This window comes from Lynx canadensis, chromosome B4 (genome assembly GCF_007474595.2).
Source record: "Lynx canadensis isolate LIC74 chromosome B4, mLynCan4.pri.v2, whole genome shotgun sequence".
Classification (NCBI taxonomy): Eukaryota; Metazoa; Chordata; class Mammalia; order Carnivora; family Felidae; genus Lynx; species Lynx canadensis.
This window is the reverse complement of record NC_044309.1, coordinates 40,809,382-40,835,108: the sequence shown is the minus strand read 5'-3', so window position 1 is coordinate 40,835,108 and position 25,727 is coordinate 40,809,382. Positions and strand designations below refer to the sequence as shown.

Sequence of the window (25,727 nt, the reverse complement as noted above, 5' to 3'; positions counted from 1 at the left end):
GCTCACTTATCCTCCAAAATCTAGTAGTTACACTTTCCAAGCTGGTACCTAGTTCTGCTAGTAGGAAACCTCTTGGTAGCTGGGAAGCATGTTCATTTCCCTGGTCCTTTGATGCCTGGCTTTATCACTGGCCCAATAGGAAGGCTCAAAAGACTCTGGCATTGCTTTTTGAAATGCAGAGCTTGGCTCTGGGGCCCGTTCAGGGTCAGCCTCACATGTGGGCACTGTATATCCTATGAGATGTCATTTTAAAAGGCCCAAGAAAGCCATTCTGTCTCAAAAATATCTCCTACTCCTTATGCGATTTGTCACCTAATTAGGCTTACTGAAGTATGAGGAGCATGAATTCATTCTGGCTAACAAGCAGGGGTTTTAGAAAAGCATATGGCCTTATAAATCCTCATAGGAAGCCATTCACGCCTTAGTATGAATTATTTAATCAGATTCTTTCCTCCTAGCCAAACATGTAGTTGAATTCAGCTGCACTGATCTGGAGGTATTAAGGGGAACAAAAGACAGAGAGTTGGAAGGCAAAAAAAGATTTTGGAGCATAGGTCTGTATGGTGTTTATGTATGAGGGTTGGGTCAGGGAAGATGAAGCCTTTTCAGAGAAGAGTGACAAAATCACTTATTTTCTACTTCATAATTTTTCTTGTGGCTGACCAAGACCTAGTACCATGTTCTTGGCATGAGCCATTCTTACTCAGGATGTCCCAAGTTGATGGATAGTGACAATGATTTCTGCTTGTTTGCTTCTAAAGTCTTGGCCGTTTGTCAACTTTATCTTATTATCCTCTGGCGTCCCAGAGGGACAAACACGAGGCAGAGATGGTTCTCTTCATTAAAAAAATTTTTTTTAACATTTATTCATTTTTGAGAGACAGAGTGTGAGCAGGAGAGGGGCAGAGAGAGAGGAAGATGCAGAAACCAAAGCAGGCTCCAGGCTCTGAGCTGTCAGCACAGAGCCTGATGCGGGGCTTGAACTCACAAACTGTGAGATCATGACCTGAGCTGAAGTTGGATGCTCAGTTGACAGAGCCACCCAGGTGCCCCGGGTTCTTGTCATTTTAAATACGATGTTCAAGTGAGTTTCCACAAAGTCCAGTTAGGGACCACTATCCTGGCTTACCCTACGTGTCTGAGCAGTCCTCATCTTGATCTTGTTCATCCCCTGAGTTGTGCCTTTATCTCTCTATCTCTAGGGATTTCTTTAATGCTTTAGGGCTCTCTGGGTGTTTTTTTGCTGGGCTGGTGTTATTTGATCTCTCCCAAGTCAGAGCTGGTACTGAGGTGTGGCACGAGAACCCTCTCCTTTCCTCTTAAGGTTATGCTTTGTCCCCTCTCCAGCTGTGACTCATGAATCTAACCCCACACCTCTGTTGTCTTTATAGCAGTCCCCATCCAGTATGAAGGTCCTATTTTAATCCTGTAATCCATCAGTAAGTCAGGGCGGAGAGAGCCATATGGCTTGTCAGTGAGAGTGCAAAAGGAGGAAGGGGGCACTTGTGGCTTTATCTCATGACCAAGCTGGGGTTTGTGTTTACGTCCATTGGAGGAGGGCTGGGACTCACCCCTGGGCCAGGGGAGGGGCTACCTGAGCCATGGGGGTGCAAGACTCTTTGTCAATGGGCTGAATATCCTGGAGAGAGGTAGAAACATCCAGCATGCAGACCAAGAGGCATGGGAGCCCTCCAGCCAGCCTGCTCAAAGGCAGAGGGGCAGTGCACGTTCTGCTGAGGTGGGGTGAGGTGAGCAGGGCTCTGCTTCCTGGAATCCACCTCTGTGCATCCTCATCACTTTTGTCTCACATTACGTTTCCAACAAGGAGACTTACTGTCTGGTCTCCGTCAGCTGTAGGTGTGGGTGTTGGAGAGCATGTCAAGCTTCCCCAGTAAATGTGTCGGTCTTTCTTAGAGTAGCCATTAGGTGGCAGGCCTCGGACTTAAGTTAGAAGTGATGACGCTTTGAGGGGGGGATGTGAGAATGAACCCTAATTGTGATAGTTTCTGAAGGCTGTGGTAGAGAGACATTTGTCGCCTCCTCCCTGATCCTGCCAAGCTGTCATCTTCCCTACTGGGTGCCTAAGCTCCTTGTCTTCCAATAACAGGGCTTGGCTGACCTGCCTCTTCCTCATACTCTGTGCTCCCACCCTCCCCCTTCACTTAGGTCTTGAGGACTTGGGGTTGGGTGAAGGTGGTGGTTAATTGGAGGTTATTCTTCTGATCCTGTTCTAACACACACACACACACACACACACACACACACACACACACACACACTACTTTAGCCTATGGTCCCCAACATGAAAACTCTTTGTTTAGGCCAGGACTGCCCCATTCCCAGGGCTTTGTTCAGTTCCAAGCCCAGGGAACTCAGGCTTGTCTGGGGAGTAACTGGAACTCGTGGATCCTGAACCAGGAACTTCTCACCCCTTAGGTATCTCTGGAACCAATGTGCTGTGGTCCTTTCACCTGAAGGTGACCCATGGCTCTTTTAGATTACCCATAGCCCACACCAGAGCAGACATCCAGGGCTGTCCTACGGGGCTGGGACAGAAGCATATCTACGTGCTGGGGTCAGAGTAGGTTTGGAGAGTTCCTTCTGAGCCCACTGTGGCCAGTGGGTCTTAGTTCTTTCTTCCCTCTGACCCCTACAGGCCTGAGGAGTACAACATGTTCACATAGTACTTTCTTCCTGGGTTAAGGGCAGGGAAACAGAGCATACCCCCATGGAGGGTGTATCAGAATCCCAGGGGACTAGGCAAAGAGCAGGTATGTGGGGCTTGAGCAAGCCCCAGACTCTGGCTTTGGTCCATCCCTGTCTATGGGCAGTATGCAGCCTTCATCTCCAGGGGCTAAATGCATTTAAGTTTTATTAAACAGATTTTCCATCATTTCCACTGTAAACATAATATATGCTTATTGATGAACATGTGGAAAAAAATTTAAAAACCAAAAAAGAAAATAAAAATCCCCTATTTCTCTGTCTCAGGCTTCTATCTGGATGGAACTTCTGTATTTCCTTCTAGTCTTTTTGTGGCATATTTTGGATTGTGTGTGTGTGTGTGTGTGTGTGTGTGTGTATGTATATGTGTGTGTGTGTGTATATATATATATATATATATATATATATATATATATGGACTGTATGTAAGTACAGTCTTTCCTTGTTTTAAAAATTAATAGTGTCAGTATTTCTCACATCATATAAGAGTTTTCCAAAGGGCCATTTTAATAGCTACAAAGGATACCATTATCTGGGGATTCCTTAATGGAGTTAATCATTTTCCTGTTGTTGAACAGTTGGTTGTTTCCATATTTTGCAATGATAAATGATTCTACATTAACCTTTGTCCGTAAGCCTGTTTGGTTTGGAGACATCCTCTGCGTGGTGTTACTGGGTCTAAGGAGATGCAAATCCGAGGGCTTCTGCCACATGTTACTACAGAGTCTTTGCCACTGTCCCAGCAGGGTGTGAGGGCAGAGGGTGGTCGGAGTGTCTCTAGCTGAGCTGGGGAGATCAGTGTGTGGATGGGGGCCCGTGTTTGCCGAGCCCCAGCCTGGGTGGGCATGGGTTCCCTGGACTGGCCTGTGGCCAAGGCCATCTTCTCAGCAGGGCCTACATCACTCATTATGGCCCCTAAGACATTTGGATTCCTTTCCCTTAGGTCCGGCATGAAAACAGATGTGTGGCCCTGGAAAGGTGTCCCTGCTTCCACCAAGGCAGAGAATACGCCCCAGGAGAAACGGTGAAAATTGACTGCAACACTTGGTGAGGCCCTGGGAGAGGCTTTCCTGGGGCCTGCGCCTTTGGGGTGGGGTGAGCGGGAGTGGGGTCGCAGTGGCTGACGTGACCACAGGACTCTGGCACTTGCCTCCAGCACCCTGTGGGAACATGGTTGTTCTTTTCCTTTTCTCTGTGTCTCTGTTTCTCGAACTACAAAGTGGGGAGAATCTTTATCCTCTCCTGTGCTCACCCTGCATCGACCCTGTCCTGGAGAGTAGTGTTTCCAAGAGGGACTTTGGCCTATGACTTTGGTCATGGCATGTGTGACCAAGCTGCCAAAAGGCACGGACTTTGGAGGGTCCTTCCCTGGCCTTATACTGCCCCCTAAGCATTCTGCAAGTGTGCGTGGCATGGCTGGTTCTCTTCTTCCTTCTCTGTGCCCCCCATTCACTAGCCCTTTTCTCTGTTCACTCACCCTGCCTGTGACAGCTTTAGAGGAAGGTCCCCAGGAACAGAGGCAGGAAGGGCTGGGACCCGGAAGGCGCTTAGCTGTCTTTTGGGCCTGAGGTCTGAGCTTACCACCTCTGACGCACAGAGTGGGCTCTCTGATGTCAGCTCTGGTTATGGGGTGGGGTGGGGGGATGAGCGTTGTGGTAGTGGACACATCACTGTGGATTGAAACATAGCTCTGTACACACAAAACCTCTCCTGGCAGAAGTTCACGGTTGATCACTATTTTCCCAACTCAGAACTTTCCTGCCGTTGTGTCTTTCTCTCCCTGTTAGTGTCAGAAGGCTCTCAACTTCAGTGTCTCTGTTCTGTAGAGACCCCATGGCCACTCTCAGGCATCTTCCAGGGAGGCTGAACCTCAGCAGATCCATAGCAGGTGGTCTACAGAGGAACTGGGCTTCTTCCCCTGGCTGCCCATCACCTTGGATGACCTGTTTCCCCCTTTGCCTCACTTCCCCCTTGAAGCAGGAGGGCAGCATGGCCTTCCCTTTCTCCCCCTTGGCCCTGTGCTCTAAAAATGTGACAGTTTATGGGGCGCCTGGCTGGCTCAGTTGGAAAAGCATGCGACTCTTGATCTTGGGGCCATGAGTTTGAGCCCACATTGGGCATGAAGCTGACTTAAAAGAAATATGACAGTTTATGACTGCAAACTGCCCTTCCCCATCCCACCCCACAGGCAGCCGGTCCTCCACTTCTAGAGGCTTCCTGGAGGGTTGGGTGGCACCCCAGAGTGATCTGCATTCTTTCATTGTCTTTCATTCCCCAGGGCCCAGAAGGGCCCCTCACACCACAGTACCCACTGGTCATCCTGGTCATTATTATTCCTAGTGTCTGTCGGGACCGGAAGTGGAACTGCACGGACCATGTGTGTGACGCCACGTGCTCTGCCATCGGCATGGCGCACTACCTCACCTTCGACGGGCTCAAATATCTGTTCCCTGGAGAGTGCCAGTATGTTCTGGTACAGGTGAGAGCGAGGGAGGGAGGGCCTGCTGTCTGTCTCCAGGAGGCACTGGGAGATGCTGACTGCCCTTGGGGGGTTTCCAGATCAGATTCTACTGTTCTGTCTGTAGAAACAGCTCTGGGGCTGGTTTCCACTGGAGCAATTTTCCAGCCCCTAAAAGAGGTGCCTGAAACCCAGAGCCGTGGCCCATCTTCCTTCAGCTTACATGGAGACGTACAAGAATAGGGCAGAAGCTCATTTGTTGACTGGGAGTGGTGTGGGGGCAAGGCTACCACCAGCCTAAGGTAGTACCAAAATGGAATTAGAAAAACACATCTGTTCTTTTTGGCAGGCACAGCCTCGATCAGGATGTGCAGTGGGGAGGGCGGATCCCAGGCTGGATCGAGCCCCTCTCACCCTCACCACCAGTGCCCTGGTGGGCGGCCCAGAACAGGGGGCTGGTTGGAGTGATCCCTGGAGTTGGCTTCCCACCCTATGATCCTATTGCGTTCTCTACCATTTCCATTTCTAACCTAGTGCAATTCAGAAAGGGCATCACAGAAAAGTCATACTGCCCAGGAAATCCTAGGTGGTGAGTGAGGGCACCAGCCTCTCTGCCTTTCTCTCCCCACTGGGTGGATTCCTGTAAACTTCTTTTGCTGGTTGACACCAAAGTGAGTAAGCAAGGAGGTATAAGTGCTTTTCTCATGAGGGATGACACAGCTCTACTCTGTGAAGCTTTAAACAAATGTGGTCTCACTGTCTCCATTCTCAGGAGGAGGAGTAGGGACTTGGTGTGGTCTGAAGGGAGGACCACAAACTGGTAGGAGCTTCAGCCTCAGAGACAGAGCTGCAGGGCCCGTGAGTCAGGCAGTGAGGGTACCTGTAGAGCATGCTGGGAGTGAGGCAGAACGAGCAGCAGCACTGAGAGGCTGTGCACAGGGCATGCTGGGAGTGAGCAGTGGCACCAACTAATGGAGCCTCCTACCTCCCATGACCCAGTCTGGCCCCAGAGAGGCATGCAGTGTGCTAGAGAGACAGGGCATGCACATGATAACATGGTTTTACTGACACTTAGGAACCTGGGGTGTATCCCCCTCTGGAGCATTCCTACAGATTACATATGGCAGGTCGTCTTTTGATTATCTGCCTCCTAACCTTGGTAACAAAAGATGAGGTGACACCAGCTCTGGCATTCAACCACCCATCCAGTATCAAATGCAAGTGTGCATCCAGAAAACACGACTAGACTGATTCCGCGCAATGAGAAGCAGCTGGTCAGATCCACTGCTCCCCGGCTTTCCCTGCCCAGGCAGAGCTTTCCCAAGCGGGCCAGTTTTAGTGTCCCTTTCAAATTGTCCCCCTTTGTGGGTTGCTTGTCTTCCATCACAGCCAGTTCTGTTGTCTCCTTCTGATACGTTGTCCCAGATCCTCCCCTTTCTCCCTTCTTTGGGAGGTATCATCAAGACTTAACTCTTTTTAGCAAAATCTCAGCTGGTGACAAGAACCATTTATAAAGCACCTGTACCTTTGTTCCCTCTTTTGTCCTTCACCATCCCATTGACTCAACATAGATCCATTTAACCTAACAATCCCCACTAAGTTGGCTGATCCTGTGTTTTAGAGGGGCCGATTGTGTGTGTCTGTGTGTGTGTGCGGGCGTGTCAGAGAGGTAAGTGACTTGCTCAGTGTATCCAATAACTGGCAGAGCAAGGCTCACACCTAATTTTTCTGTCTTTTTTTTTCTCCTACCATACCACAGCTATAGCCACCATGGGGAGGTATTTGCTAGAAGTGTGTCCCCTTTTTGTTAATTTTCTATGAAATTGCCGGCAAGGACCAGCACTCCGTCATCCTCTATTCCCAGCCAGAGGTGGTAGTTTGGCATCTGTGGAGCTGTGTCAGATGACCTCTGGTTATGTTTCTGGGCCAGCAGTCCAGAGGGATTCAGCTAGAATTTAGAGCCACAAAGTGCCATGTGGTCAAACTGTCCTAGTTAGCTGGGTGAGACTAAGCACTAACAGGTTCTAGGTAGGGGTATTTAGGCTGATGTGTTCAGCAAAGCATATCACGTGCCACTTCTCCCTCTCCCCTCCCCCTCTCCCTGCTTCTCTACCTTGTGCTCACTGACTCTGGTTCATAGGTAATGGCTGAAGATGACACATCTGTCCCTTCTCCCCCTAAAGTCATTCTCTCTCCCTCTCTCATTCCCTCTCTCTCTGTCTCACACACGCCCATGCATGGACACGGTAACATCCTTTAACACATATCCTTCGATGGTCTGAGATGGTGAGATGCCAATATTCTGATCTGGGGAGAGGTAGCAGGGTTAATATTTCTCTCCCTTTCCCCAGGATTACTGTGGCAGTAACCCTGGCACCTTCCGGATCCTGGTGGCGAATGAGGGGTGCAGCTACCCGTCAGTGAAATGCAAGAAGCGGATCACCATCCTGGTGGGAGGAGGCGAGATTGAACTGTTTGATGGGGAGGTGAGTGCCAGCCTCATCCCCTCTATGCTCACACCCCTCTGTTCTTCTGTCAGCTGATTAAGAGCATGTATCAAGCGCTGTTTAGAACTTGTGTGACAGAATATTGTACAGTGAGCATGAGGTAGAGCCGTATCGTCTGACCTTCATATATTCTATGAGAAGAACAAGTTGCAGGTGACCGTGGATAACACTATCCCATTTTAGTAAAATAAAGTTCAGATATGTGAGTGGACATAAATGTGGGACTGTATCCACAAAAGTGTAGGAAGAATCAGGAGGGTGGGGTGGAGATTGGAGGGCAGGAGGCCTTTCCCTTTCATATACATATGTATGTGTGTGTATATATTTATGAAATATATAGATAGGAATATATATACACACACCACATATACGCACATGTACACACATACTAATGTATACACATATGTACCTATATATGTGCATATACACACATATGTAGTGTATAGACATAAATATCATGTATACACATATCATATGCATACACATCATATATACACACGCACACATACACACATATACATAATATATACATATATACATATCTGTCATATGATATACGTGGGTATCATTACTACACAATACATATATGTATACATATATAATATATATGCACACATGTACATATAATATATATACATATCTATCATATATGCACTAAAATATATAGATATATATTATATTTACACATACTTAAACATTTATTTTGGGAAGTAATGATGTTTTGGGGATTTTTACTGTATGTTTTTCAGTTCTTTTCAGATAAAATCTTTTCAAAAGAGTTCAAAAGAGCAGTGAACATATTTAGTCCTTGTATATAAGAGTTTATGAAGTGGTTCTCAGAAGAGTACAGAAGAACCACCTGGCATCTGATTTAAGATCCTGATCCCGGGGTCCACCCTGAGATTCTCATAGGTCTGAGAGGGACCCCAGAATCTGCATCTGGAGCTCCAGGTAGCCTGGAGACCACAGTTTTGCTTCTGTTGGTCTGAATGTCTTGTACTAGGGAGAACAGGGCCTGGGCTCAAACCTGTCCTGGTATCATCATTTTATTCCATGGTCTCAGCCCGCATCCCTCACTTCTTGGGAACATGCACCACCGATATCAGGAGATGGGGAGTGAATTCCCCATTACTGGCTGTGGGTCAGCAGTGTCAACTCTGTGTCAAAGGACAGATGACAATGGTGATGTCGAATAGGAGGTGAGCACTTATGATGAGCTCTGCACGTGTGTGTCACGAAGGAGAACCTTGGCAAAGGGTGACAGGTGCTTCGCAACTACTTCAGTTTTATGAATTAGATAGTCAGCCAAGCACGCTGAGCTGGGCTCTGAGGGCTCACACAGGCAACAGTTCTGCCAAGTCTAGGGCCCAGGTTGGAGTCCTTCTGGAAACTGAAATCCATGATTCCTGCCACCATCGCTGAGCTTTTCAGTCTCTCTGTTCTCTGTCAGCTGACTCCTGGTGACAGGGACTCTGGGGAGCAGGAGATGGGGGAAGGAAAGGGAAGAGTCTAGTGCTCATTTATATAAACGGATAGATTTTTAAATGAATTGCCTAGAGATATTTAAAATCATTGCCATGGTTTTTTAAAAATTTTTTAATGCTTATTTTTGAGAGAGAGAGAGAGACAGAGTGCAAGTGGGGAGGGGGAGAAAGAGAAAGGGAGACACAGAATCTGAAGCAGGCTCCAGGCTCAGAGCTGTCAGCACAGAGCCTAACACGGGGCTCGAACTCATAAATCATGAGATCACGACCTGAGCGGAAGTCGGACGCTCAACCGACTGAGCCACCCAGGCACCCCTAAAATCATTGCCATGTTAAAACCTGATTAGGAGACCTCGTGCGTTTAATGATCAAGTATAAAAAATTATTTTTGTGAGGTGATGGATATCTTCCACTGGTAGGTTTCATTGTATTTTTGATCTTATAATTACGATTTTGCTGCCATCTCTGCTATGATCCCTGAGTCATAGGATTCTTGGCCAGTGATAGGCAAGACTGATGCAGAAACATCCAGGCAGGGTGTAGGCCCCAAAAGGGCATGCTCTGGTGGGGCAAATGCCCAGGTGGGGCAAATGACTTGTAGTTCTGGAGACAGGCAGAGGTGTGGGGTGGAGGGGGTCTCTCATGTCTGCCCTTCACTCCCTCTTCTCGTGCTTTGTCATCCTTCAGGTGAATGTGATGAAGCCCATGATGGATGAGACCCACTTTGAAGTGGTGGAGTCTGGTCACTATGTCATTCTGCTGCTGGGCAAGGCCATTTCTGTGATCTGGGACCACCGCCTGAGCATCTCCGTGGCTCTGAAGCAGACATACCAGGTTAGTGGCTCTTCTCTGTTTCCTCTTGGTCTCGTCTGTGACTTGCTGTTTGTACCTTTCTCAGCATTCTGAGCAGCAGCCCACTGGCCCTGCCCACTGCCACGGGGGAAAGTAGCTGGTCATCTCATCTGGCCTCCTTTCCCAGACAAATAAGACCACTGATTCAAGGTGTAGAGTCAGCCTTGGCTGTTTCCGGAAACCAGCTGCATGTAGGAAGGACTGTGGCTGGCCCCAACCCAGCAAACCATTCCTTGAATGGCCTTGCTAGGCATGCAGTTTATATCCCCCAAAGAAGGAAGTGAAAGATGAGGCAATAGCTTTTCTTAAGGTTTCTTGACCTAAAGAGGCATACTGATCACGCGCCATATTGTTAAAACACTGTGAAACATTCTGGGGTGTTGCCTTGCCATTTGAACCATAGACCAGTACATTCTGAGAGCTATTTGTAGAACTGCTGACAGCCTAGTTTAGAGAAAGTTACGCCATTTGTGTCCAGGTTCCAACAGTTTGTTTGGACTTTGTTTTTCTAACCGGCAAGTGTGGGACAAGTACTCTTGTCTACTCTGGTGGCTGATTTAGCCTCAGTAGCATCTCTGACAGCACCATTCATTTCGGCTGTACTGAAGTGAGGCTGCACTGCCCTTATTTCCTGTGGTGCCCACTCTACTTCCTGAACACAGTAACAATTCACTCATTCATTTATTCAACAAATCCTTACTAAGCTCTATTATGTATCAAGCCCTGTTCTAGGCACTGTGGCTACAGCAGGGAAAAAATTAGATATGTATATGCACGTATGTATATAAATATGGGTATGAATATGTGTATGTATATGCGTATGTGTGTACGTGTGTGTGTGTGTGTGTGTATGTAAACCCTTGTCTTAGTTTCCTATTGCTGCTATAACAAGTTACCAAACTTCGTAATTTAAAACAACAACATACATTTATTTTATTTTTAAATTTAATGTTTATTTACTTATGACAGAGAGAGAGAGAGAGTGTGAGCATGCATGCAAGTGGGGGAGGGGCAGAGAGAAAGGGAGACAGAGAATCCAAAGTAGGCTCCGCTCTGCCAACACAAAGCCTGATGTGGGGCTTGAACCCACAAACCATGAGATCACGACCTGAGCAGAAGTCAGACGCTCAACCGACTGAGCCACCCAGGTACCCCAGGAACATAAATTTATTATCTGAGGGTTCTGGAGGTCAAAAGTATGAAGGGCTGCATTCTCCTGGAGGCTTTAGGGGAGAATCCGTTTCCTTGCCTTGTCTAGCTTCTGGGGCCTGCTTGCATTCCTTGGCTCATGGTCCCATTCCTCCATCTTCAAAACAAACAGCACAGCATCTTCCAATATCTCTCTGCTTCTGCCAGCTCACCCTTCTCTGACTCCTCCCGTGCACCTTGTAAGACCCTGTGATTATACTGGGCCTACTTAGATTGTCCAGGACAACCTTCCCATCATGAAATCCTTAACCTAATCACATCAACAAAGTTCCTTTTGCCATGTGTGGATTAGGGCATGGACATCTTTGCAGGGGGGGCACGGTGTTGCCTGACACAACCCTGGTGGAGATTGTATTCTAATGGGGCTATTATTTTAGATTGGTTGGTCTGATGAGACCTGTCTGAAAAGGTAACATGAGCAGAGTCTTCAGGGAAGGGAGGGAGTGAATCATGTAAATATCCAGACAAAAGAATTTAAGCTGTTGGAATATCATGTTCAAAGGCCCTACAGTGGGTGGCCTTTGGGGTATTTGAACAATGAGGCCAGTGTGGCTGGAGAAGAGGGACTGGAGTGAATGGTAGTTAATAAGGGCAGGGGCCGTACTATGAGGGGCCTACTATGAGTAGGCCTTTCGTCCAATTATGTGAACACTCTTCTTATATGTTTCCCAGTAAGTTCATCCTTGTACCAAATAGATTCTCTGTATTGAAACAAAAGAGAGCAAGTCACATCTCAAGACAGGGCTCTAAGTATGTTGTAAGAGCATAATACGCTTTGTTTTCCAGGCTAGATATTTCTAGTTCTTTACATAGTTTTTATGTGATGGTTTCCATTCATTCAGCAATCACTTGTTCAGGACTCGTAGCTGCCCATGCTTGCATGTTGTATACATGATAGGTGAACACAGAGACAGATAAGATATTATGTCAACCCTGGTGGCATTTGACATACAGCAGAATCCTAGCCAGCCTGTTCTGAACAGGCTGCAGTTGTCCAGATAATGGGCTTGCATTATTACACTGTCCACAGTAAAGTATGACTAGAACGTTCCCTCTTTGGATCTGTACACTCTCATTGATGTGATGTTGAACTGGCTCCTCTTTCTGTTCAGCCTGTTGCTGGGGAGAGTGATGGTTTATACTGGAGCAGGTTGTCTCTCTTTGTGAATGACCTCTGTTTAACTTGAAGATGGGGGACGTGAGGAAGCCTGGAAAAACCTTGGCAAGGACAAGGCTTTGCCGATTATCCTGGTCTGCTTCTGGGTCTCCGTCCCTGTCCTTTTCCCAGCCTCTCCTTCTTCTGATGAACCTGCCGCCTTTGCTGCCCGGAACTCTCCTTTCCCCGAGTCAGAGAGTTTGCTCCGAGGTTTACAGTGCTCATGATCTCATCTTGTCTGTTAGGAGAAAGTGTGTGGTCTATGTGGGAATTTTGATGGCATCCAGAACAATGACTTCACCACCAGCAGCCTCCAAGTGGAAGAAGATCCCGTGGACTTTGGGAATTCCTGGAAAGTGAGCCCGCGATGTGCCGACACCAGGAAAGTATGTCTGGGGTCTCTGTGTGGACAAAGCCCAAGAAGCGTGCTTCCTGGAACGTCCCCATCAGTTTTATGGGGGTTGGAGGGGGGTGGGGTGGAGGGGGGGTGGTATGAACTTCAGTGGAAGCATGGCTCCAGAGGAGGGTCTCTTGGATCCTTCTGGGCTGTGTTTTGGTCCATCTGTGTCCTCTTGCCCTGTTCCCCAGGTACCACTGGACTCATCCCCTGCTACCTGTCACAGCAATGTCATGAAGCAGACAATGGTGGATTCCTCCTGCAGGATCCTCACCAGTGATATTTTCCAGGACTGCAACAGGCTGGTGAGGGCTGTGGGGTCATTGGAGGCAGAAGACTGCTAAGGGTTGGCCGAGTGGCTTGGGCACTTGGAGCATGAGCTTCTAATTGTGGACACAACCTTGGAGGCTTTGAATTGGTCTCTATCAAGTCACCTCTTTACTCCCTTTCTCGGCTTCAGGCTGGGAAACAGAAAGCATAAAGGACAGTGTATGAGGAGAGCAATTCCTGGCGAGCCATTTTTCTTCTACGCAAGGCAGAGCTCTTCTGGGCATCTGACAATGCTTCTCTTTTGGCCTCAGTCTTAGAGCTTGTGTGCACATGTATGTGGGTGTCTGTGTGGGTACACGTGTATATATGTATACGTGCACGCACACAGCCACGTACACACGCATGCGCTCTGTAGCACCACATGTATGAAACCAGTCTCAGCAATCCTTTTATCCATCCAGTGACTTTTAGTTCCTGAGGATACTTCAGAGAGTACCTAGGGTTGGCTAGTTGGGTGGACACCCTGGGCATCTCGGTTGGAGGAAGGAAGGTAGTGAGGCAGCCAGGGAGATCAGGATTGTTGGAATGTGTTGGAAACAATGATGTGCTTAATGTCTGAATTCATTCCTACCACAACTACCTTGGAAAAGGCCAGTGTGTGCAGCAGTGTGTGGGGGCGGGCAGGGAAGGTGCGAAGGGGTTACTGAGATCTAATGTGGGTAGTGAGTGGGAAGCTTGGGGGGCAGAGTCTGGGAGGCCCAGGCCGGTCCGGTCCTACAGTCCAGCGGAATAGCCCCACAGTGCCCCAGTGAGGCAGCATGAGCAGTCCTGATGTGTTCCTTCCTTCGTTTTGAGGCAAAGGAAGAAGGCAACCAGCATGTATGTGTTTATGAGAAACAGCTAACACCTATGAGGTTGAGTGTGGGTTATGGGAATGGCTGGCTGGCTGAGCAGGTATGTGGGAAGATGGATAGAAGAGAACATTCTGAAAAATTCTAAGGCATATCACATCCTATGAAAGGCCAGCAACACTCCTCTATTCAGCTTTTCTTATTGGAATCCAGATTAGGACTAAGAATTAGTATGCCTTTGTACCCACTCCCTGTTGGGGCCACTGACCAGCATTTCTCCTTCTACCCTGGAGCCCCAGTTGCCCTACTCTGATCACCAGAATATTTTCCCCCAGACCAAGAGCCAGGGTTCCTGAATTCTGCCCAGGCCTAGGCCACCCTGAGACTCCCTTGCAGGTGGACCCTGACCCATTCCTGGATGTTTGCATCTACGACACTTGCTCCTGTGAGTCCATTGGGGACTGTGCCTGCTTCTGTGACACCATTGCTGCCTACGCCCACGTGTGTGCCCAGCACGGCAAGGTGGTGGCCTGGAGGACAGCCACATTGTGTCGTGAGTCCTGATGTCCCTCAGACACCATCCCTCATGGATCTAGACTTTAACACCCCTAAGTGGGGTGTGGGAGGACTCCTTCGTGGGAGAGAACATAGAGCTCCTGTATGGGGACAGATAGCTGAGGGTTGAAGGGAGTTAAGACATTGATGGGCATGCCTGGTTGGTTCAGTCAGTTGAGCATCCGACTCTTGATTTCAGCTCAGGTCATGATCTTGCCACCTACTTGGGATTCTATCTCCCTCTCTTTATTTTCTCCTCCCCCATGCTCGCTCTTTCTCTCTCTCTCTCAAAAGAAATAAACTTAAAAAAAAAAAAAGACATTGATGTGAGTGAGTAGGGAGAGGGGACAGTGATTGAAGGCATTAATACATAGAGAAATTCCAGAAGAGGGAGAAGATGAAACAGTGATGAAAAGAAGAAGGAAGTCAATATTTTAATTAAATTCAATATCTTTAATTAGATGCTATTATATTTGCCAATGTGAGTGATCAATGCATACATTATTTATAGAGTCTTCCTTGGGTGGGAGCAGCTGAATGTTTTTATATGGAGAACAGATTCAGAACCATTAGGTTCCTGGCTTAGGTGCTCTAAAACCTGGGCAGCCTCTAATACTGGTGACTCACATACTGCTTAGTTCCCCACCGGCATCATCACTTCCCCCAGGGCTGTCACCACCATGGGTGTCACCACCATCTCTTTGGGGCCTTTGGTGCCCTCCCGTCTTCTCGGGTGGCACAGGGTGCCTGCTCATGTTCTATCTACACAGCCCAGAGCTGCGAGGAGAGGAATCTCCACGAGAACGGGTATGAGTGTGAATGGCGCTATAACAGCTGTGCCCCGGCCTGTCCCATCACATGCCAGCATCCTGAGCCACTGGTGTGCCCGGTGCAGTGTGTGGAAGGCTGCCATGCACACTGCCCTCCGGGTAAGTCAACTGTCCTGGGTCCGGAAGGGTTGGAGGGCGGGGCTGGGCTGTCAGGAAAGGTGCTTCCTGGTGGTACTCAACTTCACCCCGTGTGTCCTGTCCCTGTCCTTACCACCCTGGGTTCTGCTTCCAGGTGCCCTTTCATCCAAGCCAGGCCAGCTATGATTTTTGTCAAGTTCAGCTCCTATACCGTGCTTGTGTCTGCCTATTTATGGGCTTACCATTGAGAGCACTTTCTGATAGAACTTTCTGGAATGGTGGGAAAGTTCTGTGGAAAGGTAGCTCCTGTGTCTGAGGAATTGAAGTTTCAATTTTATTTAGTGTCGGTTTACATTGAAATTTTACTAGCTGCCTGTGGTTACTGGCCACTCTATTGGATAGCACAGATCTAGAGTAATCAAATATATTCTTTGGTGGAGTGAAAACAGCCTTGGAGATAAGATTGTCCTGAGGCTCGGGCGTGGTGAGTTAGGGGGAAAGGAATATCCCTTCCCAGTCTTACAGAGGGATACACCATGCCCAAAGAAAGAAGAGTTGCTTTCTAAGTGGTGAGGTGGCCCTTGAGGGAGGCGGGCAGAGCTAGCTTCTGGTAGAGGCTCCTTTAGCTAAAAGCGAGTCTTCCTTGTGGGAAAGGTGAGAGTTTTTTTCCTAATGGGGGGTTTGTCATGCAGGGAAAATCCTGGATGAGCTTTTGCAGACCTGCATCGACCCCAAAGACTGTCCTGTGTGTGAGGTGGCTGGTCGTCGCTTGGCCTCAGGGAAGAAAATCACCTTGAACCCCAATGACCCTGAGCACTGCCAAATTTGGTAAAACAGACTCTCTGGTGTTTGAAGTGATGTTTTCTGGGGCCTCTTCAGAGACGTAGGTTTGGGGAAGAGCTTGCTATGTTAGTTGAGAGGTTGAGTGCTTGTTTTGTTTTATTTCTAGAGTTTGCTTCTCTCTCTTTAAGGACAGACTACATTGCTTCCCCAGAAAACACTTCTTGAGAGACTGAAGTATTTTCATTTCTTTCGTCTTGTGGAAGGATGTAGTCTCTTACTGTCAGAAATAAGCCCATCGGCCCAATGAAAGGAGGGACGCAGCAGAGACTCAGAGCACAAAGAAGCGAGGTTTTAATCAACCTTCTTGCAAGAGTGGGTATCTGAGGGACAGGAGCACTCGGGGCAGTTACACAGACAATTTATCTCCTAGCAGAAGTCCCTCCCCCGATTCTTCATTGGCTTGAGTACTACGGAGGTTACAGCCTTACCTGGATGTCTCCTATGCACATGAAGGACAAAAAGTAGTCTGGTAGGAACAAATGTTCATTCCCTGAGGTGACACAGAGACCTTTCAGTCCCTCCTCCCTGTTTCCTTTGGTGCATGCTCATTGCCAAGCCTGCAAAAATAAGCCTGAGAAATGGAGAGGGGAAGACCTAGGAAGTGAAGTATCTAAGGGTTTGGGACTCCATTGTGGGAGTCAGTTGTACGTATTTCCAGTAGGTTGTAAACTCATTGTTAGACAATACAACTTTTATTTGGTACTTTTGAAAATGAATCCTCTCCCTTATTTCTCACATTATTGTCCCTGGAGGTCACATCTAGTCTGAAGACAGATACCTATGGAAGTCAAATTGCTTTTTACTCAGAGCCCCAACCCCTCAGTGTGACATAGACACCTTGGGGCCACAGCCAAGGTCCCAGGATGGGGCTTTTGTAGTTGGGAGGGAAGACACTATCACTGCACCCTGGGTTCTCACTTGGATTACCTCTGGGAACTGGCCTTTGGGGAGGTGAGAAGGAGTCCTCAGGGTGAGCTCTGAACTTTCTGAAGCTCTGCTCCCAAGTAGGGAACATGTGTTCAGATGTTGATGTGTTTAACACCACGCCCTGACACTGATCGAGCCTTGTGGGAACTTGAACTTGAGAACTTACATTTTCTGGGGAAGGGCTGTGGCCACAGCTGCCAGAGTCAGATCCCACCACTGCCATCTGTACAAACAAGGGGAACACTGTCCGGGGTTAATTTTCTAGCAGACACAGGAAACTAGAGAGTATGGCACTCACACATTGTTAACCAAGAATTGAAGCAATAAATCGTGTGGACCATGGGGGAAGTAAGAATTAACTTCCCAGTACGATTCTGCCTGCCTACCTTCCCCATGCTGAAACGGAGACCGTAAGGAATGAAAAAGGGGAGAAGCCAACACTGACTTGGGGTTCTGAGCCACACAGGCATGAGAGCTTAGAGCCCTCTCCCGGCCTCCCTCTGCTGTCCCATGGGGAGGGCAGCTACCAGGGTACACACTGTGGCTTCAGACAGCTGTGTGCAATAATTCCAAAACAGGCTGGGGACATTGCGTGAGAGGCAAGGCACAGGGGACGTTTCTCAAGGCTCAGGGAACTGCTGCCTCTCAGCTTTACTGGGGTTGCTGAGGGCAAGTGGCCTCAAAGGCGGAGAGTACGTATAGGGGATGGTCCCAACCTCTGTGGGTCTCCACCACGGGGCAGCTTGATTTCACCTGTGGTTTGGTATACCTTGCCATCTCTAGGACGCTGGTGAGGAGTGACCAGAAGGGTCTGGAAACTTGGTTTGTTAGTGCAGGAATTTGTATGAGGGTAAGGGCTCTGCTGCAGACTTGTGCTTGGGGCTGGGTGCAGGGCCTAGCCTCTCCCTGGCACATGACAGGTGTTCACCGCATGGCCCTCGGAGGAATGAATGAACAAGCCACTGTCTTTTCCCCTAACATCTTGGACATTCCCAACTTTGTTCTGGGATAAAGTTGGGATTTTGAATCTTTATTCATCTTTCCAAAACGTTTTTACTCCACTTTTTTCTCTTTTTCTTGAGACCCAACATATTATACAAAATTCGTACAGCTTAAATTGTCACAGAAAATACTGTAAAGCATTTATCTTCAATAGGACCTTTACCAGTCTTGGTCAGCATCATTCTTTTAGAGCATTATTTGTCTTTGGAGACACTTGGAAGAAGGTTTGGATTATAATTAAATATTTATGCTATTAGAGATGTAGGTTGAAAAGACATCAACTTTGAATGGCAGTGTGGATATCCTAGAAGCAAGAAAGGTTCTTCCTCAGGTGCTATGATGGATTAAAGCTTTGGCTTCTAGAATAAAGGGAGGCTTATTGCTGCATGTGTAGAGGTGCTATTTGGGGACATATGTTAAAAAATGCTGTGTCACTTAGGTGGGGAGTTATTCATGGGACCTCAGTTCAGGCAGGCCAGGCAGGCAGTTCTAGGGGAATATATGTGGGATGGTTCTAAATAAGGCTGAGGAGTGCCCAGAAGTTTTTCCTGAACCACTCCTGGTTTTCTCTCTCTACCGCAGTCATTGTGATGGTGTCAACCTCACCTGTGAGGCCTGCAGGGAGCCTGGAGGCCTAGTGGTGCCCCCCACAGAAGGCCCGGTCAGAGCCACCACCCCATACGTGGAGGACACCCCGGAGCCGCCCCTCCACGACTTCTACTGCAGCAGGCTTCTGGACCTGGTTTTCCTGCTAGACGGCTCCTCCAAGCTGTCCGAGGCTGAGTTCGAAGTGCTGAAGGCCTTTGTGGTGGGCATGATGGAGCGTCTGCACATCTCCCAGAAGCGGATCCGCGTGGCCGTGGTGGAGTACCATGACGGCTCCCACGCCTACATCCAGCTCAAGGACCGGAAGCGGCCCTCGGAGCTACGGCGCATTGCCAGCCAGGTGAAGTATGCAGGCAGTGAGGTGGCCTCCACCAGCGAGGTCTTGAAGTACACTCTGTTCCAGATCTTTGGCAAGATTGATCGCCCTGAAGCATCCCGCATTGTCCTGCTCCTGATGGCCAGCCAGGAGCCCCAGAGGCTGGCCCGGAATTTGATCCGTTACGTGCAGGGCCTGAAGAAGAAGAAAGTCATCATGATCCCGGTGGGCATCGGGCCCCATGCCAACCTCAAGCAGATCCACACCATTGAGAAGCAGGCCCCTGAGAACAAGGCCTTTGTGCTCAGTGGTGTGGACGAGTTGGAGCAGCAAAGGGATAAAATTATCAACTACCTCTGTGACCTTGCCCCCGAAGCGCCTGCCCCTACCCAGCATCCCCCTATGGTACCAGTCACTGTGGGTCCAGGGCTCATGGGGGTTTCATCCTCGGGACCCAAAAGGAACCCCACGGTTCTGGACGTGGTGTTTGTCCTGGAAGGGTCCGACAAAATTGGTGAGGCCAACTTTAACAAGAGCAGGGAGTTCATGGAGGAGGTGATTCGGCGCATGGATGTGGGCCAGGACGGCATCCACATCACAGTGCTGCAGTACTCGTACATGGTGACTGTGGAGTACACCTTCAGGGAGGCCCAGTCCAAGGGTGAGGTCCTGCAGCAGGTGCGGGAGATCCGGTACCGGGGTGGCAATAGGACCAACACTGGACTGGCCCTGCAGTACCTGTCTGAACACAGCTTCTCAGCCAGCCAGGGGGACCGGGAGCAGGCACCTAACCTGGTCTACATGGTCACTGGAAACCCCGCCTCCGATGAGATCAAGCGGATGCCTGGAGACATCCAGGTGGTACCCATCGGAGTGGGCCCTCATGCCAACCTGCGAGAGCTGGAGCAGCTCGGCTGGCCCAACGCCCCCATCCTCATCCAGGACTTTGGTGTGCTCCCCCGAGAGGCTCCTGATCTGGTGCTGCAGAGGTGCTGCTCTGGAGACGGGCTGCAGATCCCTACCCTCTCCCCCACCCCAGGTATGCGGGCACCTGGCCTGGCGAGAGAGCTGCTGAGAGCTGGCGGGGATGCAGTTCTTGGGTACTAATCCTGCTTTTCTGCTCTTTTCAGTCAAACCCTCACCTTTAGAGTACGAGCCTTTTGGGGAAAGGAGCTTATAAATTCAAAGGTTATACAAGGCTATTGTTAAAATATAAATAATACCAACGATGTAGAGTAAAAAAAATACAAGTTTTGGTTTATCCCACAGCCTCATCCCCACCTAATCCCACTCCTTGCTTTGGAGATAACCTGTTCAGTCTGGGGACTCTCAGCTTTGAACTCACTGGATGGGTAAAATTACTCTAAGTAACTGCTGTTCTTTGGGGCAAGGCCAGAAGTTGGGTGACAGGCGGAGGGTTGCATCCTCAGATTCTGGAACCAGACTGCATTAGTTTGAAATTCAACTCTGCCGCTTACTAGCTGGGTGATTTGGGGCAATTTATTTTTGGTAATGGTTTTTGGGCAATTTTGAGCAAATACCTCTGTGTATATGTTTCCTTATCTGTGAAAAAAAGTGGGGATGACAATAGTACTTGTAAAATGCTTAGGGCAGTTTTTGGGCAATTTTGAGCAAATACCTCTGTGTATATGTTTCCTTATCTGTGAAAAAAAAATGGGGATGACAATAGTACTTGTAAAATGCTTAGGGCAGTACCCAGGACATAGCCAAGTGCTCAAAAACTGGTTGCTACTGCTATTGTTGCCTCCTTCTTAACTGATACTAATGTCTAATCACTCCTAGTTCTAGAGCACAGGAATGTTTAAGACAGTCCTTGGTGTGTTTGGGACCATCCCAGAATAACTGATTTCTTTTTTTCCCCAAAGAACTTGATTGTTTTTTTTTTAATTAAGTGTAATTAACATACAATGTTAGTTTCAGGTGTACAACACAATGATTGAACAATTGTATCCATTTCTCAGTGCTCATCACAATGAGTGTACTCTTAATCCCCTTTATTTCACCCATCCCCCACCCACCCCCTCTCTGGTAACCAACTACAGTTTTTTTCTCTGTATTTAAGTCTTTTGTGTGCATGTATTTTTTTGTTTGTTTGTCTCTTTTTCCTTTGTTCATTTGTTTCGTTTCTTGAAGTCCAAAGATGAGTAAAATCATATGGTATTTGTCTTTCTTTGACTTATTTCACTTAGCATTAGGTCTACGCTCTAGCTCCATCCATGTTGTTGCAAATGTCACTATTTCATTCTTTTTTTATCGCTGAATAATATTCCATTGTGTGCATGTGTATGTATGTATGTATATACACCACATCTTCTTTATCCATTCATTTATGGAAGGACACTTGGGTTGGTTCCATGTCTTGGCTATTGTAAATAATGTTGCAGTAAACATAGGGTGCACATATCTTCTCGAGGATGTGGAGAAAAAGGAACCCTTGTGCACTGTGGGTGGAATGCAAATTGGTGGAAAATAGTATGGAGGTTACTCAAAAGATTAAAAACAGAATTACCACATGATCCAGTCATCCCACTATTGGGTATTTGCCCAAAGAAAATGAAACACTAACACCAGAGTAAGTGTCTCTTAGTTAATGTCTCTTCATTCTCACACTTGTTTTAAGTGCCTTTGTTTTTGTTTTAACCAGAGCCACAGGTTTATTTAAATTCTTGTGATATTTCTGCTGAGGAGAACGGTAATAGCATTATCTGATCAAATCTGGAATGGCCTTCAGGCCAGAGGTTGTTTCTGTGCTGTGATCATGACTCTGTGCCCAAACATTACCATGCACACTGGTCATTTATAGTTGGAATACCTTATAGCACATTCACCAGCCCATAAGACTTGAGAGCATAGAAGTCACCCTCTAGCCCCATGCTGCCGCTCCATTTCCTTTGGCCATCTCCCTGTTATTCTTCAATATTTTGCTCAATTCTAGAAGAGTTGCAGCCTCCAGTTACTGAGGGAGCAGATGCATCTTGCTCTCATCTATAGGCATTTAAACTACCTTTGGGTGGATTTGGAGTCTTCCCAATGTCTGCCACCCTGGGGCACTCCTGGGTTCCCTTCCCCCTTTCCCGGCCCATGTTACCATCATGCAGGACCGGTGGAGGCACCCTCCCCTTCATGGTTCCTCATGGTGGGTGGCATCCTGCGTGTCCTTGGATGCTGTGTCTGCTGCAGTGGGCCTGGTGTGCTCACTTGGGTGCCCACCCTCTTGGTGTCTTTGCAGACTGCAGCCAGCCCCTGGATGTGATCCTCCTCCTGGATGGCTCCTCCAACTTGCCAGCTTCTTATTTTGGTGAAATGAAGAGTTTTGCTAAGGCTTTCATTTCAAAAGCCAACATAGGTGAGTGATGCACCTGTTGGAGCAGGTTGGGAAGGAGCTCTTTCTGAGGCTCCACCTGATCCAGAGTGCGATTTCCACGTTGTCTTTCCTGTTAGGGCCTCGGCTCACTCAGGTGTCAGTGCTGCAGTATGGAAGCATCACCACCATCGACGTGCCGTGGAATGTGGCCTATGAGAAAGTCCATTTGCTGAGCCTCGTGGACCTCATGCAGCAGGAGGGAGGCCCCAACCGAATTGGTAACCTGGTGCTATGGGCTGGGAGGCAGGAGCTTCGTCTGGTCTTAATTCTGGGCATATGTAACTAAGTGACCTCGGCCAGTCACTTTGCTCTTTAGGCTAGTTTCCCTCCCTGTAAAGTGTGGGCCTGGATGCTCTTCCGGATCTGATTTGTGTGTTTCTCTGTCTCTGAATCCTTCTGTTTGGTTGACCTAAGGATCTGCCATGAGACAGGATGCCCAGCATTTCCTGCCGTCAGGACTGACTTGGTGTGGACTGTTCTCCATTCTCAGGGGATGCTTTGGGCTTTGCTGTGCGATATGTCACCTCAGAAGTCCACGGTGCCAGGCCTGGAGCCTCGAAGGTGGTGGTCATCCTGGTCATGGATGTCTCCACGGATTCGGTGGACGCTGCAGCCGATGCAGCCAGGTCCAACCGTAAGTGTCCAGTGTGCAATCCCGAGACTCTCCTAACCTGCTAGAAGATTGAAAGCAGCTGGTGGGATTGCTTTTGGATGGCCTGATGGTTGTGAATGCTTAATAGCCACCCGTGGCCTGGTTCCAAACAGCAGGAAGTGGACCAATCCCTGTGTTACTTAGAAACCAAACAGTAATAAATATGCATTTGTCCTTCATTTGTCTACTTGCTTTCAACTGTCACTTTTAAGGCTTCCCTTTGTGTCCAGGGCTGGGGCTGGGTCAGACCTCCACACCTTTCCTTTTGGAAGTGGTATGGTGTCCTTGCCCTGTCCCCAGTCTCACCACCTCACCACGTGTGAGGCCAGAGGGACTTATTATGGGGTGGTGAGAACCATCAGACCTTCACATGTGCCAAGCCCTTTTCCAGTACCTGCCTAATGGGTTAATGATTGATGAGATGATGACCTGAGCCGAAATCTAGAGTCAGACACTTAACCGACTAAGCCACCAGGCGCCCCTGTAATAGCTTTCTGATGGAATCCCAACTGCCATCCTTGTCCCCTGTAGTTCATAAACAACATGGTGGCTGTAGCCACCCTTTAAAAACTGGTCAGCCCATGTCACTCCTCTGCCCCAAAGTCTTGACTGGCTTCCCCTTTCGTTCAGAGAACATGTTATGTCCTTGTGTGGGCTGTGAAGATTTGCATGGTCTGTGACCCACTTCCTCTCGTGTTTGGTCTGCTCCAGCCACCCTCGGGCACACATTCAGACTGCTGCTCAGAGCCCCTTCGCTCATTGTTCACTCTGCTTGGGACATCCTCTTGGCTTCTTCTGTCCTCACCTCAGGTCTCTGCTCCAATGTCATCAAATGCTTATCCAGCCACCTTGCATGAAACAATAATCCCCACTTCTACCCCGGGCACTCCCATCCTCATATCTCATTTTGTTTTTTCCTAAGCACTTACCCACGTCTGAAATACTAGAGATTTCCTTATTTTTGTGTTTTTTTTGTCTGTCTTTGCCCAGTGCAAGGTCCACAAAGACAGGGACTTCATCTGCTCGGCTCACTGTATCCCCATTGCTTAGAATAGTACCTGACACAGGGTGGTGTCATTAAAACTGGTTGACTGACTGAATATTTGCTCACGGGGTCACTTTATGTGACCCATCTAGGAAGCATGAGGCTCTGTACAGATGCTGGGGATAGGTTCAGGTCAGTCCATTTTGGGCCCACCTGACCAAAGCAGGTTAACACAGACCCTTTCTTGTTCCTCTGCTAACCCCAGGAGTGACAGTGATCCCCATTGGAATTGGGGATAGGTATGATGAGGCCCAGCTGAGGATCTTGGCAGGCCCAAAGGCCAGCTCCAATGTGGTGAAGCTCCAGCGAATCGAAGACCTTCCCACCATGGTCACCCTAGGAAATTCCTTCTTCCACAAGCTATGCTCTGGTGAGTCTTGTAATGCCTTTCATACGCCCTCAAAAGGAAAAACCCCATTCTAGAGACCCAAAGGTATGCATGCACAAGATCTGGCCTTGAATGAAGATTGTTACATAGACCAGGACCTTTAAGTTTCTGCTCATGGAAAGTTTGTACTAAAAACATCCGAGGGACCACCAGAAAGTTCTCTGTGTAAAGCCCTCCTTCCATCCTAACTGTCCATCAAGACTTTAGCAGAGACAACCCATGCTTGCTGGTGCAGAGTGATCTTGAACAAAGAAGTGGAAGACAGATGCAGGGAACCCCAGCAGCCTGCAGACCATGGTCTTCTTCCCCATGCCCTATATTCACCCTCAGCCTGAGTATATAGGGCCTTAGAAAAACAATAATGTAGAATCTAATATCAAAGTGCCATGGCTTAAACTGACTTAGGTTAGAATTTTTATTTTTACCATATATAATTCTTTTTACCTGATTTTATTTATTTTCCTAATGTGATTAGCTCTGAGTCAAAACCTACTAGAGTTATTGCCCTTTCCTGCTGGAAGATAGCTCTCCTGGAAGGACTCTTAAAGGTCTCTTTCGAATTTCTGGGACTTTGCCTCATTTCCTCCCCAACCCCTCACTAGGCACTGATCTACACATGAAATGGGAAAAGGAGTTTCTGGCCTGAGAAGCTTCATGCCCTGTAGAGATTGCCGTGTTCTTACTGTTGTCATCACCATAGTTATTGAGAACCACAGAGCATGCCTGAAGAGCCACAGGGTGACCACCTCTTAACCTGGTGGACCTGCATATACTCACAGTCAAACCTGGTCAGACCCTTTTTGCTGAGTGAAGTCCCCTTCCGGGACTAGCCCTGGGGCCACACAGACTTTGTGATGGCTTCTGCTGCAGGTTGGGAATGGGAACTCAGATCTTAATTGTGTCTATTTCAGGGTTCCTTGGCGTTTGCGTGGATGAGGAAGGGAATGAGAAGAGAGTGAGTTCCTTTCAGCGCTGGCTTTGAAAGAAAGATAAGAATGAGTATTTGGGGTGCTTGTTCCCCCTTTTTCCTCCTTTGGTCTTGGTCCAGTTCTCCCTCTTATATCCTGCTTTTGTGCATGTGTGTGGATGTGTGGGGATGTTCCACCTGTAAATCTTGTGTTCTGCATCCTTGCTGCTTGAGCCCATGTCCAAGTCCTAGTCTCTGTGTCCTCAGAGGGGGTCAGTTGCCCAG

At 48.3% G+C, this 25,727-nt stretch overlaps 1 protein-coding gene across 1 annotated transcript in view; it reads left to right on the top strand.

The window, feature by feature from the left end:
- VWF (von Willebrand factor) overlaps positions 1 to 25,727 on the top strand; it is a 138,115-nt gene that overhangs the window by 71,599 nt on the left and 40,789 nt on the right. The window contains exons 19-33 of the mRNA XM_030321487.1: positions 3,668 to 3,771; positions 5,065 to 5,203; positions 7,534 to 7,668; positions 9,861 to 10,007; positions 12,636 to 12,776; positions 12,979 to 13,092; positions 14,305 to 14,461; positions 15,234 to 15,392; positions 16,064 to 16,199; positions 18,726 to 20,104; positions 22,316 to 22,432; positions 22,528 to 22,668; positions 22,941 to 23,084; positions 24,353 to 24,517; positions 25,447 to 25,490. Coding sequence (XP_030177347.1) covers positions 3,668 to 3,771; positions 5,065 to 5,203; positions 7,534 to 7,668; positions 9,861 to 10,007; positions 12,636 to 12,776; positions 12,979 to 13,092; positions 14,305 to 14,461; positions 15,234 to 15,392; positions 16,064 to 16,199; positions 18,726 to 20,104; positions 22,316 to 22,432; positions 22,528 to 22,668; positions 22,941 to 23,084; positions 24,353 to 24,517; positions 25,447 to 25,490 — 3,222 coding nt within the window. The remainder of the gene's footprint in view (positions 1 to 3,667; positions 3,772 to 5,064; positions 5,204 to 7,533; positions 7,669 to 9,860; positions 10,008 to 12,635; positions 12,777 to 12,978; positions 13,093 to 14,304; positions 14,462 to 15,233; positions 15,393 to 16,063; positions 16,200 to 18,725; positions 20,105 to 22,315; positions 22,433 to 22,527; positions 22,669 to 22,940; positions 23,085 to 24,352; positions 24,518 to 25,446; positions 25,491 to 25,727) is intronic.